This window comes from Pezoporus wallicus, unplaced genomic scaffold (assembly GCF_028554395.1).
Source record: "Pezoporus wallicus isolate ANWC-B61680 ecotype Strahan unplaced genomic scaffold, APGP_CSIRO_Pwel_v1 contig_3181, whole genome shotgun sequence".
NCBI classification, from domain to species: domain Eukaryota; kingdom Metazoa; phylum Chordata; class Aves; order Psittaciformes; family Psittacidae; genus Pezoporus; species Pezoporus wallicus.
Window position 1 is genome coordinate 6,734,743 of NW_026641700.1, and position 20,104 is coordinate 6,754,846.

Below are 20,104 nucleotides of genomic sequence, written 5' to 3' on the forward strand. Positions count from 1 at the left end.
AGTCTGTATAAATAATGAATTTTGCCTGTATGTGTAGCCTGTGATGGAAATGAGACTTAAATCTGTTGTCTTCTGGGTGACTGACCCTGATTTGTTTTTAAATAGGACTGTTTTCATTAACATAATTCAGATTTCTTGAGGCAAAAAATAAGCTCCTATCTTTTTTTGAAAGCTGCCTACTTTGAAAGGTTGGGTAAGGGTGTATTAAATTAGAACTGGTTGGTCAAGGGACTGTAAACTTTTATAACAGCTGAAATCTTACCATTTGTTAGGACTTTAAATGCTGAAGAGTTTTAGCATGCTCATTTGATAGCCAGTATCTAATTTGTTAGATGGTCTTAAGAAATCTGGCAGCTGTTGCCAGGAATATTACAAATTTTCCCACATGCAGCAAGAGAAATATTTTCAGTTCCTTACAGGCCTATTATGCATTTGCTCAGCTAAATCACTGAAGGGGGTGTACTGCTTAGGGAAGCTTTGAAACGCAACTTGATTTTATGCTGGCGTAGGGAATTGCTATGTCTTGTAATCAAAAAATAAAAGTAAACTTAGTGGGGGAAAAGGGCCATTTCAAATCTCTGAGTGGAAGTTTGAGATGTTACTTGTTTTGAGCATATTCTTCAGAAATTTTCAGTAGTTAATGGAGGTGGGAGGGAGGAATGGGCAGGGTATTGTTGAGCATGCCAAGTTGCAGCTGCTGCTAACTCCTCTCAGGTATCTTCTCAGGCACAGTTTAGAGAGACAGACACTGTCAAAGTTGAGAGTGGCACCTTCAAATTGTAAATCGGTGTTGTCTGTTGGTGGTAAGGAAAGAGTCAAACAGTTTGACTATTATTGATGCCCAAACCATAGGGACGTGGAGATCTGGCATGGTTTTGTGCTTTATATTCAGGAACAGTCTCTGCTTTCTAGTTTCTTGATAAATGCAACCTTCCTCTGTCCTGATAAGCCATGCATTAAAGCTGTCCAAATTGTCAATTAAAAAAATAACCTTTCAATGTTTCCTGAGATGGAAACAATATTATTATTGTGCCTTTCAGTTTGCTGTCTTTGTTCTCTGCCTGCAGCTGAATGAATTTTGCTTTTCATTTCTGTTTTTGGAAACATTGCTTTTCTGCAGGATGCAGAGATCACATGTCTCTATGTGCATAAGACACTAGGCTTGATTTGTAAATGGAAATATAAGCTGTCTCAGGCACAGCTTAATTTAAAAGCTAAAACAGGGGTTCAGAACAAAGAACTGTACCCTGAACAAAGTTTTCACAGTTCTGACCTTTTTTTCTGCCAGCCTGTTAAAAATATGGAAGAATTAAGAACAAATAATGTGTGGCCTATTCGATATATTCTTCCTCTCCTAATGTCTTGATCCAAATCTGAGGACCCTTGTTCAGATGCTGCCTCTCAGTTTTTCATATTGTACATGTTTTTTCTTTTCGGTAGCAATGAAAACAGGTCTTTAAACGCTACTAAAATAATTCAGAAGCATTAGCACAGCTGGGTTTCTGTTTTATAAAAGCCCAAAATATAGTGAAGTCATTCTTTAATACACAGAATGTCTTTGTAAAAGGTTTAATGTGCTTCTGGACTTGTAAAGCACCTCAAATCTTTTATGCAATATAAATGTTAAAGAAAATTCTGTCAATCACCAAAATTGTGCTCAGAACTTACCAGTAAGTTTGGCACCCTGTCTATTGCTGGTACATAAAGCACCTGCTCCAGACCAGCTTTAATTTAAAGAAACTGTAGGAGAGAGAGTGGAAAAAATAGGCTGTATGATCATACCAAACTGCTGTGGAGGTCTGAGATGAAACCCCAGTGTTAACCCTCCCACCCTTGTTTTGGGGTCTCTTAAGGGCCTGCGCTGTCTTGAAAACATGATGTTGATTATTGCCAGCATTGGCAATAACTACTTTGGTTATGTCTGTGCTTCAGAAAGCTCAACAGTTATGCCAAAAACTCTTGAAGACAAACTTTGAAAATGTTTAGAAGATGAGATTTTTGTGATATATCTGTGCAGGTACCTCACTGAGCTAAATGAAAGCAAGGTGTAGTGTTCCTGGTTCCATCCATGCTGGAAAGCTTGCTAGCATAGCTAGGCTTAGTATTGAACGCAGCAGTTGTGCTCCTAGGTGAAGGTTTGGCTTGATCAAGCTGAAGTTTTGCCAGCTTCTGAGTCAAATCATATCAACACAAGGCAGATTTCACAGTTAAATTCTATGCATAGTAACATGAGGTGAATGCTTTTCTGTTGTCAGTGCTGACTGCTTGAGCTTACTGAATTTTTCTTTCTTGATATCCACTTGAGCGTTGTTTTGATTTCTTGTGAAGACAAGCTGTAATGGTGGTAGCTGACTTCTCATGTAATATCTTTTACTGATCTGGTATTGCTGTATGTGATGGTAACTGGGTATTGTTAAATTCTTAGGCAAGAGACTATATTGATGTAGAAAAAAAAAATTCTGCATGGTGTATTAAGGGCAGAACTGTTTGTACTTGTGCATCACTTAACATGTCCTAAATGGTGCCTTGCTAGGAAAGCAGTAGCTCTACACATAGGAATAGCTACTTCAGAAATTTTAAGTCTTAATTAACATTAACAGTAAATCTTAATTAGCATTTCAGAAGCCCTAGCTAACCTAACTTGTATTAAAACCAGAGGGGTTTTATATATGATGTTAGGGGCATCTTTAGCTTTTCCTTAGATAAAGTCGCGGCGCATTAAGTTAAAAGCAGTTAAAAAAGTGTGCAGAGTAAATACTGGTTTAGCTCAATAAGCATGAATAAGATTTCAAGACGTCTTTTTTTTGACCCTGTTTTCTCACACTAATCCTTTCTATTGCCCACTGCTTCCTAGTGAGTGCTCCATTTTCATTATAAGCCTGTTGTTTTCTTTTCCAATTGAAAGAAAAGGCACAGAAAATAACCTGCTGTTGGCAAAACCAGTTTTACTGGTTTAGAAATAAGCTTTGGAATTGCTTGAACAGTAAGTTATTAGAAGAGCTTTAAACCTAATATTATTAAAAAAAAATAATTAACACTATAAGTAAGACATAGCAATTATGAAAGCTACCGTTGGCAAGCCAGTTTTCACATAATTTATAACTTCATAATACTAGTATCTACTTTGTGCTTAATATCTTCGGGGCGTTTTGGCAAACAAGGAAAATTAGTTGGATTGAAAAGAGGACATCTATCTGATAAGGGAGGATGAAGTTACTTTTCTGAGAAGTTATTGTAGCCGTCAAATTCTTGAAGTTTATAAAAGATTATTTCAGTACCAAGTTGCAGCTTTGGGAGAAGCAGTACATAATGTTATTCTGAGAAAAAACCCACCCAGAAAAACAAACAAAAAAGTCTTGAGCAAGTTAGTATGAAAATCTTCCTGTCTTCAGTCAGGTCTCTGACTTGCTAAGCTCAGAGTGCTTTGCTGCAGATACACAGCTATTTAAGTTTTCCGGGGTTGGGCTAGTGAGGGGAAGATTCCAAAACACACTGAATAATTTATGCCCATCCCTGTTCTCCTAGGAGTGTGGCTTCCGTCTTTGTGTTCATTAGGGGAGGATGGGGTACTGCAATTTTCCTCCACGTCTGTTGCTACAACAGAACCATTTGTCTATTCCTTTTTTTTATAACTGAAAAATGACATATAAATGAAGGTTTAATTAGATTATGTCACAACCTGTATGTAGAGGCTTAAAGAATAACATTTTTTTTCCTTGTTAACCACTCCAGAAGTCTGGTTGAAGACAAATTTTGACACTAATAGTGCAAGTTGCTCTAATTAGATTTTGCATCCTGTCTCAATACAAGTTGGTATTTGTAAGATCCTCATATTGTGGAATTGAAAATACTCTAAAATGAAACGTTCTGGATCTTGGTATTTTCAACTGGAAGATTAGGTTTTTTGTGTCTGTCAAAATCTGTGAGTTAGTTTTCTTTAGGTGGTGCTAGGCAATAGCACTTCCATGTTCACCCTATTTCAGGAGTATGGTCATGTTCACACGTTTATAAAGTCCTCATAATTGTCATACCTGTTGTTTCAGATGGTGATGTTTAAAGCCAGATGTTGCCCAGTGCTCATGTGTTTTACCGCTGACAGTAATGGTTATTTGTCCATAGAATTTGGCTTGACAGCCTCTAAATGAGATTTATCACAATGAGAGTCGATCTTAATCAAGGAACTTGTTAAACAAAACTTCATAGTGTCAGAACACAAGCTAAGTGCCATAGTGACCAGAAGACCAGTGACCTGAAAAAAATACGGCCACGTGTAATATTGCATCCCTGCTGCAGTACATTTTTGTCAAATAAAAAGATAGCAAGTGGAATATATTACCTTGTGGTTGTTGCTCAGAGCTGGTTTTGCAGCCTTCGTGGAAAGTGATTCTGGGTCAGCCAAGTGTGGTGCCTGTTAACTATGTGAAACTGCTGCAGCATTACATTGTGGCATAGCATAACATACAGCTCTTTGTCTATTTCTACTGCTTTCATATGTAGAATGTATGTAGGGTTTGTATATAGACTGTATGGTCCCTGTTCCTCTTAAGTTGCAGTGGCCCATCCATGAGTGTAATGGTCTGCAAATGTAGGGTCTGTTGACATACCGTGTAGATTTACCTTTGTTTACACCCACATGTAGGCCTGAGAAAATCAGGCCTGTGTGCTAACATGCACTTTGGTGATAAACTGTGTGAGTGGGTGTTCTTTGAGATCTATTTGCAGTTATTTCCAGTGTTTTCTAAGGTTTTCAGGGTTGCCTTTCGTTGGAGGAGCAAATAATCTGTGAAGAAAGAGTAGGTATTAACAGTAGGTAGTTTTGTAAATTAGCTTGATTTGTCAGAGGTACTGTGGAGGAGGAGTATTCTGTTCTTCTTGTAGATGAAAAATGCTTGTTCGGTATTGAGTCAAGATGGTACCTTGTGAGAGGGCAAAGAGGTGGCAAATGTGTGAAACTGAGAATGAGGGCAACCTGAAGTTGAACTAAGGAAGAAAAGAAAGTAGGCAAGTAGAAACGTCCTGCTTAGATAGGTGGCTACTAACAGACTGCTTTAGTTAAGTGGTGGAAGATGAAGTTCAGTAGTTTTGTGAGCAAACAAGCTACGGTGTATCTGAGAAACTACCATCCTTACCATATTGAAAATGAACCAAATGAGGTTCTAGGAAAAACTGCTACCTAGCAAACTGAGTAGAGTTAAACTGTAGTAGTAGATGGCTAGCTAGCTAGCTTCCTTCTCTAGAAAAATGATTTAAGGTCTCAGCGCTAACTCTTATGACAGTCATGTTTTCAGTATAAGGTTGTAACATTCGGCTTGCAGCATTTAACTGCAATACCTACCCCCCCCCCCCCCCCCCCCCCCCCATGAAATATGTTGAAGTGAACTGTAGCTACAGTGTAGCTTACTCATACTTTCGTACTTTAAAAGTGTTAACCAAAATGGCAGTTTGTTTTTTTGTGTAGTAACTGTTGATATATATAAGGGACAAAAATAAAACAAATCCTCATAAGTACAATTGAGGCTGCTTTATTCCAACGAGGACTTCAGGAGTCCGTAGAACTTTAGATAGAAGTTTTTAATTTTTTTCACTGCCTAGTTTAGTCTGTAGGTATGTGAAAGTCTGCCTTGCATACCTTCCAATTTGTTCAGTAATACAGTGCTGAAGTCTTCCATCTTTTTAAGCCTACTTACAACTTCATGTAATAAAAATTAGTATTAATACTTTAAACTTTCTCTCTAGGCTATTGGCTGTCTAATGTCTTTCAGCTGCCTTATATATTTCAAATAAGTCCACTTAGTGTTTAGAATAAAGAAAATATTTCTTTTGAGTACTGAGATCTAGAGTAAGTCTGTAAGTTATTCAGGATTTTGGCTGGTCTGGCAAGGCATCAGAAGAAAAATTTAGAGCACTAAATGATGACTTACCTGAAGGTAGATGTGACTTCTTAGGGTGCTGGAAAGCAGTTATGTTGACATCGCCAACACAGAAAAAAAAATGTACATACTCTGAATAATTCATAACAAAACACTACATGATTTCATTAGTATTGAAGCTTGGGCAACACTCCACATGTTGCATTTCAGTTTAATGACAAATGCTTTGATGACTCAGAAGTGGTAAGAGTGGTAATTGAAGTGGGACTTTGTCCTCATGTCTGTCTGCAAGACACTTACCTAAAACAAGTATACTGACTGGTAAAATACCCAAGTCTGCAGGTACATGGCCTCTGCTGGATGTATTCTCTCAGCTGAAGCCGTTCCAGTTCATAGTAGCTTGTCCTTTCCCACTGGTCAAAACTCTGCTTGTAAAAAGGGGTTGGTTTGCTTCCTAATGCACTCCAACTCAAATGGCAACTTACATATAATCTTACCTAAATTAAAAGGTCGTGTCAGTTCTCTAGACAAGTCATCATGCCACATTGTGTTGGTAGAGGACACCTTTAACACTCGTCTTCTCTTGAAGTCGTTTTTTGCAAGGTAGAGCATCTGTGTGATCTGTTCATAATCTATAGGCAAACTTTTAAGTGTGTTCTTCACAAACGATTACCACTTTATGGGTTATCACCTTAATCCAAAAGGTATTCTTTCTTTGGGTTAATATTGGAGGCCTGCTGTCCTGTGAGAAGTGTATGCTGAAATGGTACTGCTCCAAAAAAAAAAAAAAAGGTCACATTTGAATGTTTTGAAAGATGTGCAAGTTAATTATCAAAACAGCTTTCCACACCCTCCCCCCCATCTTTGTCTTTCAAATAAATTAGCAGCTTTTGGGGCGGAAATCTTAATTGTATTGGTTTGTTTTAAAATGTGTCAGAATTTTTCCTGAATGGTGGAAAAAATAGCAGATACAGCAATACACACAAGACTTCCTATGACAGTGCTGTAATCCTGAAACAGTTTAAAGTTTTTATTTATATGTTGTCATTGGAAAAACTTAAAATCTTAAAACATTTGTGCTACTCTGTAAGCACGTTAAAGAATTTTCACATTAGCCTGCATAAACAAATAAACGGTTATCAATTAGCTTTAGGTAAGGGCAGCAATGCAGGCAAACCACAGAGAAAATAAAGTGCAATTAGTGCTTCAGGCTCTCTCTGATCTGAGTAGATAAACTGACAGTTCTTGATATAATTGTGTTATATCTTTGTTCAGTTTCCAGTTACACCATTGTCCTCCTTCAGGAATCCCTCAAACATGTTTTTTCTTTCCTTTTTTAAAATACCAAGCTGCATGGGAGCAGAGAGTAAATTATTTAAAGTTATTCTGTGTCCCTGCACTTGTCTGAGTCAGCAGAATACATTTAGGTCATGTGTTCCTGAACAGCTCCAGTGCAGAATATCTTCTTTGTGTGGGGGCTGAGTAGGCTCATTAAGGTACAGTTATCTTTTTTCCTCTTCGTTATTCCTGCACAAGCCTTGGCTGAAAAATGGCTGAAAATTACTATATTTTTTTATTTTATTAAATCCAGATAAGCTTCGTGTGAGCTAATCTTCTGTTATCATTGGACAATCAAGTGACAGAGGGAATGCAGTATCTCTTAGCTACAATAAGTAGCAGTAAGAGTGATTCTCTAATGCATGCAGTTATGAATTCAGCAAACACTAGTTTTGTTTGTTTATTCTTCCTTTCCTTTTCAGGATGGCTGCAGCTCCTCCAAGTTACTGTTTTGTAGCCTTTCCCCCATGTTCTAAAGATGGGCTGGTGGTGTTTGGAAAGAACTCTGCAAGGCCAAGGGATGAAGTACAGGAGGTGGTCTACTTTGCTGCCGCAGATCATGATCCAGGAAGCAAAGTTGAGGTAAGGGTGAACTGTTACATTCAAACGGTGAGAAATTATTATCATTGGAAGAAATGAATGCTGTCTTGTTTTCCAGTCAGACTGTGGAGTCCTTGTTCCCTTCACTCAAACCTCTCTTAAGTAGAGAACAGAGAAGATTTTTGAAAGTCCTGGAAGTGAAACTCGGAATGTAGCTTTTTTTTGTTTTTTGAGGAAAAAGCCACAATCCAGAGACAGGCCAGACTTTTTTTTTAAGGGAAGAATATTCTGGCTAACTGTAAGTTAGAGCAAATTTTCAAAGTTTGTCACTTGCCGTATGACTTGTTCTTCTTCATGGTAGTCGTTTTAGAGTTATAATGGAACCTAACTATGGTATGCATGTTGCAAAACTGGTAGCCAGAAATCACTGCCTCAAAAGAACTTGTGCTCTAATAAGGCAAAGTGAGGAGGAAAGCAAGAGTGTAAACTTTGTAAGCCTGACATAACACTTGTACATGCAGTTGGCTTTGACATGTTCTGCAGCTGAGGCACCTGCTTCATGGGCAATTTTCAGTACTGCGGCTTCTCTTTGAATCCAGGCCAGATGTGGAATCCTGTAGCTGGATGTTGATGCCATGGATGCAGGTTGAACGAGACCCTGCTGGAAGTAATTTTAATTATAGCTTTTACTTTAGCCTCACTTTAATGATGGAAGAAATGAAAGGATAAGCAGATGTGGAAGTGTGAAACAAGGGGACAAGTGAAACAAGAAGATGGGAATAGGGGAAAGTGTGGTGAAGAAGGAATGAAGATACAGAAGGGAAGATAAAGATAGGTGCAGGTAGCTAAAAAGCAGAGGACACAGAGCCTGATCTGCACTGTCTGGAGCTTTTAGAGTTCACAGGTTTGCACTCTTCCTGGCAGCTGGGAAAGCAGGAGCTGTGAGGTTCCCTGCATTCAACTTCCTCCTGTCTCTGTGCAGAAGGCTGAGAATACTAGGTATTTTGCACCAGTCAGTGACTGTCATCCCTACAGGTTCCTTATGGATAGAATTGTTACTTCCCCAGAGGAGATCCTAAGGCAGTTTTAATTCTGTATTTCAAGTGGGACAACTTCCAAATGTCAGAGGGCTTGTTTGTTCTAACAGTTAATGTTCTCTTGATTATTGTTTCTACCAACTTCTTTTACAACTTGTACATTAGTAAATGGTTTAATCTTGGATAGGAGGAAATCTTCTCCTCCTGTCCAAAAGCACTACTTGGACAGTACAAGTAACTTGCTGTTACTTCTAGTGCTGTATTGGTGGCACCTTGTAGACTTTGCTAGTACACAGAACACAAGTGTGACAGTAAGACAAGAAGAAAACTTCAGAGTATTTTTTTTTTTGTTTGGTTGTTGGTTTTTTTTTGTTTGGTTGTTTGTTTCTTTTTTTTAAGGTTCTCTTCATTGAACTGGCAATGGAGAGAGAAATAAAATCTGTTATTATAGAAACATAGAATGGTTTGTGTTGGAAGGGACCTTAGAGATCATTTTGTTCTAACCCCCTGCCATGGGCAGGGACACCTTCCACTAGACCAGATTGCCTAAACCCCCATCCAACCTGTCCTTGAACACTGCCAGGGATGGGGCAGCTTCAGGTTCTCTGGGCAACAGGTTCACTTCAGCAGCAAGTTTCTCACCACCTCTTAGTAAATAATTCTTACTGTGAAAGATGAGCTTCCAGAAGCTCCTCTCTAGTGTTTTTATCCTTTGGATAAAAAGAGGATACTTTGTAAGAACTTAATGTTAGAGTACTTGATTCTTTTGGTCTTTTTGCCCCATATTTTATTCTTTGATAAAGATGTCATGATTTGATGAAGGGTTTAATTAAGACATATGTAATCTTATTACGATCCCTCTCCCACCCCATGATTCACCAATTTAATGCCTTTTATAGCAATCAGTCATAAACTGAACTCTCTTGCCAGTCTTTTGGAAGCAAGGAGCACAGTCCTTTTGCCTAGCACACTGCCATTTGTAGATCTGTTCTGCTAGCCAGTACCTTCAAGCCTCCCCCTTAAATGTTCAGTTGGTTCTTTTATTAATGGTGAGGTTTGTTGCAATGTGGTGAAGGTGCACTTTTAGAAAAGGGACAGGAATGGAGAAATACTTTAATCTTTAAAGAGGGGCTTAAGCTCTAATTAGCTGGATCGTTTGGCTTCTGCCAGTCTGTGCTACTGCATAATTTTTCATTAGCTAGCCTGAGGTTTTCCAAGGATAGTGGTATGCAGAAACGTACAGGCTTCAGATTTTTGTTGAAATTCTTACTGCTTCCTTTAACTGCTCTCCTTTGGACAGCCATAAGCGTAGATTTATTTGTTATTTCTTCTTTAAAGTTCAAGATTTTTCCCCCCCACCTGCAGAGAGTGAGTGTTCAGTCAAGTCTAGAAAATGCCAGTGCTGTGGAGTAATTGTCTTTAGAAATAACTTATTTTATTTTATTCTATTTATTCTATTTTCAATTTATTTTTTTTTTAGAACTGGCCACTTGAAAGGTCTTTAGAAAAATATTAATCCACTTTGTAGGAATTGTGAAAGATTGGCTGATCAGTAAGAGCTCTACAATCCAAGTTTTAGGCTGCTAGGCTTACTTTTAGATTTTGCTGTTTTACAAAATAAGGACACTAGTGAATAAGAAGATTCATGTTTCAAGCATGCTTTGTAATAGCATAATAGAAGTAAGGTCTTCAGTTTTGCTAAGTAGCTGAAATGTATGTATTTCTCCTGTTGTAGGGTTGTGTCTAAGACTACTCTTGTTTTACAGCAAATGCATGTATACCTGTAGGCAGAGCTTGTGCAAAGTCTGTTAATTCCATGTGTGCAGTTAGTAGTACCTCTGAAAGTTGCAGAAAGCTTTAAGGAAGGTCTTGAATTCAGCTGCCTCATGTTTTTTAAGTATAAGGCATGCGACACTATATCCATTTTATAAACAAACTTACTGTGAGGTAATTAGCTAATAGGGAGAGTGAAGAGGAATGTCAAAGTTTCTAGACGCAGCCTTTGACATATTCAGAATTATTACTTTCTTCTTTAAAACCTGTGAAAACTGCCAACACTTCAGTTATCATTGGGTTGGAGGTATTCTTGTTACAGTTTTCCTTCCCTTGTGTTTTATAAAACTAGCTAAGCAGGTCTGCTATAAAGGAATCTGGCAGACAATGCTATCAGCTAGTTTGTGGCAGAGCCTTAAACACGGGAATTCAGTCAATACTGGAAGTTGTTTTAAGCATGATCTTTTTGGCTCAACCTACCAGACAACCCTGCAGCTAACTCATCAACATAATTCCTTCCCTTCATGTCAGCAGATTCCCAAGACCCTGAACAATGGGGCTTTTCATTATGGTCTGCTCTCTGTGTGACAACTTTCCAACTTTCTCAAAAGTTTGTTCATGTCTTGCATTGTAATTTTGCAGTTTCAGATGCTGATCAGCGCTTTTCCTCGTTGTAGTGATCAGTCTAGTAAGCTTGTTTGTGGAGATCTGCTCCCTTAACCATAAACAGGGGCTTTTTTTTGAGTTTCTCTACTAAAAGTAAGTGTGTTCTTTTTTTCCCCAGTTGTGGATTTTAAGAGTTTTTCATGTGTTTGTGAGGATTCAGGCTGTATTCATGTGTATTAAGACAGGTCACAAAATCCAATCAGAACAGCTTGCACTATTAGTTTTAAGTAAAGCCTTCTATCTTGTTTTTAAGGTAGACTTTACTGACTAGATTTCTCTTGTTCTCTGGTAACCTGCTGCTTGCTGTGGTTTTCTTTCTTCTTTGGAAGTCCTGAGTGGGTGACCTTTTGTTAGCTGAATTTTCCAGGTCATTTTTTTTAATTTTTTTTTTCTTTTAGATCAACCTCACTTTCTTCTGATTTGACCTTTTATCCATGATTTGAAAATAGTCATGGTTGCTTGTTTCAGTGTACAGCTGTAAAAGGTTTTCTAACTTAATATCGTGCAACTTATGGAGGAGTGGAAGTGGGGAAATAGAAAGGATGGTCTACAACAAAGTCTATCAAATTGTGGAATATGGAAAATTTTTCTAATATGTTGGTATCAAACACTCTTCTGAGCTTAAAGTCAGCCCTCTGCGGGGCTGTTATACCTGAGTGGTTTTGGTTGTTTGGCTGTTACTTTTTTTTTTTTTTTTTTTAAGGATACCCTACCATCTCTTGCTGAGGTTTTTCAGAAGAGCAGGAAGATTTTTTTGCTGTGTGTTGGTCTGAGCACTGATACAGAACTTGAAGCTAACTGAGGGATCTCTATCCGATACTGCTAGATAGATACAAAGCTTGGAAAGCAGACTTTGAGTGTTTTAAAGCTGGCTTTATATTACCTGGAGGTATCTTAATTCTGGTATTTGTAACTAAATCACCAGGCATCATGCTAGTGCCACAATTTAATTCTGGTATACTGATTCCTTGTTATGCCAGCTGTTAGGGTTATTTGTATTAAATCGGGGGGTAAGAAGTTCAGAACCTGATAACAGAAACCAAGCAGCAGCCTAATCTGTTGAGAATTTACTCCTTGGGGAGCCTCCAGATTAGATTGACAGTGCCACTCTTACAGTCAAGTTACTGCAGCTGCGACCTTGAATGGGGCACCCCTGCTATGATACCTCCATGGGTAAGTGCTGCCTGGCAGGAAACGTTGATGAAACAGCAGTGTTTGTGCCCATGATGAAAATTTTCATTTATATAGATAAAAAAGGTTGTAGTCTAACAAGTTACAGTGCTGAGAGAGTTTAGGTACCTGCTTGGTCTTGCCGCTCAGTTGAGACCCAATAACTCGCTGTGTAGACAGCCTGTGTCATGACCAAGGCAGATGTCTTGCATCAAGCCACCTTGTTTGAACTAACCCTTAGATTTTGCACAGAGATAGAAGAGAGGCACTATACAGGCAGACAGCAACTAATAAAAGTGGTTTCTGCCTTCAACAGAGTATGTTGCTTGGCTAATGGGGGCTTTTTCTCTATTCTGCTCCACTGCAGGTGGCTGGTCTTTAAACTAATGTGTTTGACTTTGCTTTGTAACACAGTGCATGAGTCGGCAGCAGTTCAGAGGTAGAAACCGTAATCTCTTGGATGTTTCTGCCCTCCCAAAGACTCTGTTTTCTTTACTGCAGGAGTACTGCTGCTTTGCTCCTTTACTGCTACCAAAGCAAAACTGGTTAACTTGAACTATTTTTTTTTTTCTTGCTCTCTTTATTTTTTAAATTGGAACAAAGAGGAAGAGGAGGAAGAGTGCTGGTATTGTCTGGGGCAAAAAAAATTGCTGTCTTCACCCAAACTATTCACTTATGGCAAAACAGATGTGTGAGCAGGCATTTCAAAGTACCCAAGCAAAGAAATCAGTCCTAGGATACCTGAGAGTTCCAGGGATATCTCTGTGGTGGGCTGTTTGTAGCTTCTTTGACATCTGTTTCTTAATGTTTTAAACCATTGAATTGATAAGCTTCATCCCTATTTCAGTTTTAACTTTTGCTCATCACCCAGATATGTAACATAAAGAACAAGAGGTGAATTGACTGCTAAATCAACTCTGACTCTGTCTTCAGTGAGTATTCTCAACCTTGGGTGCCTTGCTGCACTTTGTGGCATTTTATTTCCTTAAAGATTTTCGTATTTAATTTTGCTGACCATATTTCTATACCATGGCTCCCCTGCCTGAGACTCCTTGATGGCTTGATAGAGTAGGTTAGAGTAGGTCAGAGTAGTTCTGCTTTTGGACAGGAGAACTGTTTGGCTTTTTCTAGCTTCTCCAATTGTTTTCTAGAATAAAACCTATCATCCTTACTCTTCAGGATAAATGACACTGCTAGAGATTGGAGGCATACAGATTCAAATTTTGCAGTTATCGATGAACAGAAACAGCAAGGAACAATATGCAAATATAAAAGTTCACATAAAGTGTGCTAGGTTCTTCATAAAAAAAGGAAAAACTGTTCTTAATTCAAAGAATGGGTTTTGTTCTGTGTTTCTATACCTAGTAAATGCCGCTGCTGTTTATATCTGGCTACAACATGAGGATGCAAATACTAGCATAGCATGTGTTTTTGAAAGCTATATACCTGAGGATTCATCCTGCCACTGAGAGACTTCTGTTCACCATTTTGGTTTGACTACGTGACCTCTAGAACTAGGGCTGACTACTTGAGATGTACTCAGCCTAGATGTATCCTCATGTATCGGTGTCCCCTCCACTGCAGCACAGCAGTTTTGCTGCTAGTTTTATGGTACCATAGCTGTGCTTAATAGGTGTTGTAAAGTCATCCAGGTGTCTTCCACTGTGTACTTGGTACTGGTTAAGTGCATAAGCAAGCAGTGCTAAGAGCATCAACTAGCCACTAGCATTGCGTGCTACTGGTTGCATATTTTTCTTTTCAGAGAATGATCATTCCCTGTCCTTTTAGCTGTATTGAATTTTTTTCCTGTAAATAAGCAGCAACAGAATTGTCTGTAAAACTCATTCTGTGAGGCACATCCACAGGGATGTGGGGCTTTATTGAACAACCATGTTTTATCTTTCCAGTTCCTTATTTCACTATGGTGGGAGGGCACATGTAGCCCATGTCACCTCTGGAGTTGCCTCTGTAGACAGATCCCGCCAGGCTGTCAGTCTTGATGGCAATGGAGGCAGAAGGCTGGCAGACTGCCTTGTCACATTTTTGCCATGTTAAAAACAGCCACAGTGCAACTTCTTCAGTTACTGTAATAGTAAAGATATTTTGCTGTTTTCTGATATGTGCTGTGATACAGCAGTGCTTGAAGTGGCTAAGCAAAGAGTTAATGACAAATTAAAGTCTGGATCTGATGAGAGTGGTGTGGAGGAATCTCCTCTGGAATCTAGAATTTTGTGGCCCTTCTTCAAAGACTTTTTCTTTCTAAAGCATTCCCTGACTATTGCCTTTGTTATCCAGGGCTGAAGCCTGTGTGATTTCACTGATATTTCATAATGACCTGACTGACAGTGCTAGGAGTTAGGCTTCTGCAGTTTGGGTACAGTAGAAGCTGCACAATAGTTTCTTTTCATTAATGGAAGAAGAAATCTCTTGTGCTTATAACTGTTGTGTCTGGTTTTGGAATACCTCCAATGTATGTGTATGCCTTGGCTAGGGTGGGAGATCAGTGGTGCCTTGTACTATACTTAGAACTGCCTTCATAAGATTCTTTTCTTGATATACTGTAAGTGAAATAAAAAGTTTTCAGCGTGCTCAGTTCTCTTTAAAGTCATTGGCTTGTTCTCTTGTATGTGAAGTCTCTGTTTGTTGCTTTGAAATTTCCTGATGGGAATTTATTGTTACAGGGCATCATGCCAGTTATGCTGCTTTCAGGGTTGGGGTCCTAGAAAATGAATGGAGCCTGACACCACTCACTCACAGCCATTACCACCAAATGTATGAGTATTCTTCTGGTTTAGCATTCATACTCAAAGAAAAATGTTAGTGTTAGGACATGCTGAGGCTGGATGCTTCAAGAATTTTAAAGACAGGGTTGGCAGCAAGCAGAATCACAGCAGGACCTTATGTCCATTTTATTTGTCATTGCCTAGTTTGACACTGCTCTCGGCAGAACAGGATGCTGTGCTGTTGTGCTGGAGGGATTTGCCAGGTCAGTGGGGTGCAGGAGAGGACAGGGAGGTTGTCCTTTGTGCTTGCTTCTGAAATCTTGTCATCATCTGAGCTCTAAAGATCTAGTGGCCAAGGAGGTCTTTTGGTGGATAGTGCTGTCTTTCCCCACTATTTCCTTCCATGTTTGCTTCCCTGTATGCTGTTATAAGCATATGTTCTGATTTCTGTGGAATAGCAATGGTTTATTGTGCTGCGAATGCAGTGACTGGCTTTGGTTGAGCTACCTTTGCAATTGATGTGTCTTGGCTACAGGTGGGTAGTTAAGTTCCTCTGTTTCCTCCATGAAGATATTATTTTATCTGGAAGTTTATGATGTTATTTTAAGGGGGGGAAAGTGGGTGGAGTTGCAGAGTGGGAGGTTTGTTAAAATGAATAATCTATTGTCACATCTGGACCCTAGTTTTTTGATAAGCTCATACCTGTTAGCATATATGAACCAAATGCCTGCCTTAATACATTGGTCCTATTGACTGCCTACTTTTCTGCTTACTGGATTAATTAGTTCTAATGGGAAGGTAAAATCTTATCAAGGTTTTTTCAGCAATAACCATGGCAAAGGATTGTTGAATAAGAGTCAAGACAATGGTAGTTCTACAGAACCTGTCAGCTGCTATCAGACTGGAATGTTTTTCTGTTATTTAGGTCTTCTAATGCAGTTTATGTAAGTGAGGCCTGAACATTGTGTACATAAGCTAATGTATGGAAGCTGGAAATAATATGAAGATCTGGTCCATGTTTGCTTATCACTGGATTGGGGAACGTAAAGAAGCAGTTTAGAAGGTGACAGCTCTATTCTGAGGTAGAGAGGCCTCTGAATGGTTTCTGGCATATGATTATGTAGTTACAAAGCAAAAGCACTTTTTCCCCAGAATGCTCTGGATCCTTCAAGCAGGAGCAAACAATTTCCTCTTTCCCCTTTCTTGACTGCTACCATTGACAATAAAATCTCTATCATGAATAGCAGTTTTGGAAATGTTTGGCTCTGGAATGAGGCCCCAAGTAATCAGCAGTTGGTAGCAAGGGTAGCCAGAATGTTTTGCAGGGAAGAGTCATTCAGCATTTTTTTTAGCCTAACAATCACTTTTTCAGTGTGTTTTCATCTTTTTTTTTTTTTTTTTTTTCTTCTGGAAGATCAAAACAGCAGCATAAGCAGGCTTGTATAATAGGGCTATTCAGCTAGAGAATGCTATGCAACTGGGGGTTTATGGAGTACTAACATCTCTTCTTTACTGTGCCTTGGTTTTTGCTTTCTGCTGGAATGTGGGGAAGATTCATGTCCTGAATGGCTCCAGCTAGCTGACCACCTGTGATGAGATGTAGGGAGTCTAGTGCTGTGCAGGTACTGGTGTCTGCCTGGCTGCAGCCCTGCCTCCTGATAGCTGCTCTGGTCACATCTTCACATGTAGTGTGGGAAGGTGCTTGGTCCAGCCCTTTTTCTTGCTGCTGCAGCTCCAATTTTGCATGTCCAGGAAATACAGTTATTCTCTCTTCAGTCACACACACATGGCTTATCCAAACAGCTCTGACAAAACTCAGTATGTCAAAAAATGTGATTTGCTTGCTGACAGCTCAGATGGAGAAGGGGGAGTCCTGATAAGAAATGTCTGCTCTAGTGTGGCTGGGTTAGCAAATGAAGCAGAGGGTGAACTGTGTAATGTATTTTATTAGTCGGATCATAGCTCCTGGCCAGTGCCAGTTGCACCTCAGTAGATGAAGAATCTGCCTCTACACAATCATAGTGTTACTGTATAAGCGATTTGGTCAAACAGCTTGGTCAAATATTAGGGATTTTCTCCAGCAAATACAGCAGGTATTTATATAAGTCCCTGCTGGGGTCTTACTGCCTAAGGCGAAATCAAAATCAAGCACACAGCAGAAAGGAAAAGGGAAGCATGTCCCCATTCTATTTTTAATGCCTTTGAGTGAAAGAATTCCCCACCTTTCTTTTTTTAAATCGTGTCCTCTGAAAAGTCATCCTCCTGTTTCACCTGTAATTTGCTTTATAAAAAGGTGACAATTTGACCTGTTTGCACACAATTACTAATGAAGGTGGCAAGCTCATTTCTAGTGTCCTTCTTGCTTGGTTAGAGTGAAGGATTCTACAAATGCCATATCTGATCAAAGGTGATCTGTTACACATTTTAATTGTATGCTAGCCTAACTATTACTGTGAAAATCATTGCCCAAGATTAGAGGCTGAAGGTGATAAGGCTGTGTAATCCCCAGTGGGGGAAAGACAGATTAGGGAAAAACGATAGCTTCTCATTGCTAATAATCTTGGACTGATTCCTTTGGCTTTAGATTCCAATGTATTCAGTATGTGTTTTCATGGCAAACAACCCCTAGTCCACTAGTCCCGTCTGCTCATCCTGCTTCCTGTGATACCTCTGACCAAATATTCTTCCAGAAAAATGTTGCAGATTACTTCCTGCAAGGAAGATGCTACAACAGGAATGCTGACCACTAAGAGTGTCTCATAAATAACACAGACAGCTTCAGCTTCCTCAAAAGAAAATTGTGTGGAGTTTGGTCCTTGAAGAACGCAATGTGACCTCAGTAATAAAATGTAAAACCCATTTTTTTGGCTTGTACAAGCCAATGATCCAATGATGGCTCACACTCTCTTCCATGCTGTCTGGGGAAACAGTGCTTTTTTTTAAGTCCAAAAGCAAGGGAAAGGTAAATATATTTGAAGGATAACATAATTTATTTCTTCCTTGCAGTTTCAATGACTTCAGCCTTCCTTTGTATTTTTAACGTAGAATACATTCACAGAACTCTGATCACATTTAAACTAGCGGAAACATCAGCTTTAAGCAAAAACAATGCCTGTGTTTTATTTCCTCTGACTGCTTATCAAAGCATTCCACTGAATCTTTTCAAGTCTTGATTTCCATCCCCACCCTCTTTTCTACTGGCAGTCTCAGTCTTGGGGGCAGCTGCAGGGGAGGCAGCAAGGAAGAGAGGGAAGCCTTCTGATGTACTTTATCCAGTTACCATTGTTATACTGTGTACTTAATAACATACTAGAGATTGTGCTGAGGTGAGATGGTATATTGGTTTGATGTTGTTGCTATGTACAAGCGTGATCTGTGCTTCTTTACTGTAACAGTATAGTGTGTCTACCTCTGCTTTCCGCTGATTTTAGCATTTGTGTTCTGCTTGACTCTTTGAAGCCTGCAGCTACCAAGAGAGATGTATTTTTCCAGACTTTTGCAATATAAGCCTGTAAAGGTTCAAATCTGACAGTTAAATGTTGCTTAAAAAATTCCCTGCTCATACATAAGACATGGACTTTTTAAAACAATGTGCCCTGTCTGTACACAGAAGTTTTGTGTTACTTCAGTCACAGCATTAGATAGACTGCTTGCAACTGGTTTGCTTTTTCTCTTCCTGCTCTCTCTGCAGTGCACATATATTGAGATTGAGCAGGTGCCGAAGACTCACGCTGTTGTGCTGAGCAGACCCTCCTGGCTCTGGGGGGCAGAGATGGGAGCGAACGAGCATGGAGTCTGTGTAGCTAATGAAGCCGTCATAACCAGAGAACCAGCTTCTGAATCTGAAGCCTTGCTTGGAATGGATCTTGTCAGGTGGGTGGCTTACCAAGCTGTGACCAGCCTTTCAAACACCAAGGATTAGATGATAAAGATATTAGATAACAGCTTTGTGACAATGATATCCGGAGATTTTAAAATGGTATAAGCACACCTGTCTAGGCAGAGCTTCAGACACAGCTGAGTTAACACTTAGAACACTTGGAATCTGAATTTGGCTCCCAAATATGTACTAGTCTAATGGAGGTTCACTAAACCTACCTTGTCTATGTACCTTATAGTCTAGAAGTGGCTGTTCTGACAAGCTAAGAGATATGATTCCATTGTTAGTAAAGAGCGGCTAACTGATTTGTGAAATCGGATTGCTGGTGTGTCCTTCATTCTCCCTTCATTCAACAGCCTACTCTGACCTAAAAAGCTTATCCTGGGCTTATAGCCAACTGTAGGCATAAACAGGCGACTATGTCTCACTTCAGCTCATGCATTCCAATGTAAACCATTGCCCTTTTATAAATGCTGGCAAACTCCTGTAAGTCTCTTTATTGAAGGCTGGCTGCCTAAAAGGCTTGTGTTGCACTGTAAGCCTCAACCTGCATGCTGATCTTGTAGTGAGAGAATTTCTTGTAGGAGAGTTGGGTGGGAGAAGAAAGCTGAAAATGAAAGAACAAGAGAAAAGGGGTCAGACAATACAAAGAGAAAGGGAGCAAACAGACTCAGTTGAAGATAGGACAGTGAATCATGAAATCAGATTCTACAACTCACAGTTATAAAGCAGGTATGTTTATTACGGCGCCGGGTGCAAGGGGGATTGCTCCTCCTAACTTGCACGCCGAGGGGTTAAGCAAGCTGATATTTATTACAAACATGCATATTCATTAGGTTCCCAAGAGTTCTGTGGGATATTACAATTAGTTTAGGTACTCATTATCATAAGTCTCCTCCCTTTTGATGCTTGTGCGCTGCCCTCCAATGGTCGATGGTCATGGGCAGGGGTCTTCAAGATGAAGTAAGTAGTCTTCCTCATGTGGGCAGGGGTCTTCAAGATGAAGTAAGCAGTCTTCCTCAGGGTGCACTTTTCACCTTTGGCACAGTGGGATGCCCCAGTAATGACAAATTAGCTGCAAGTTTCTGATAGCTGGCAAAGATTTAA

At 39.5% G+C, this 20,104-nt stretch overlaps 2 protein-coding genes across 4 annotated transcripts in view; one reads left to right on the forward strand and one right to left on the reverse strand.

Moving 5' to 3' along the window:
• WIPF3 (WAS/WASL interacting protein family member 3) overlaps window positions 1-20,104 on the reverse strand; it is a 302,270-nt gene that overhangs the window by 239,240 nt on the left and 42,926 nt on the right. The gene's annotated exons all lie outside the window — the stretch shown is intronic.
• Window positions 1-20,104, forward strand: part of SCRN1 (secernin 1) — a 37,431-nt gene that overhangs the window by 2,542 nt on the left and 14,785 nt on the right. Inside the window, exons 2-3 of the mRNA XM_057424918.1 lie at window positions 7,631-7,790; window positions 18,809-18,990. Coding sequence (XP_057280901.1) covers window positions 7,632-7,790; window positions 18,809-18,990 — 341 coding nt within the window. The 5' untranslated portion in view covers window position 7,631. The remainder of the gene's footprint in view (window positions 1-7,630; window positions 7,791-18,808; window positions 18,991-20,104) is intronic.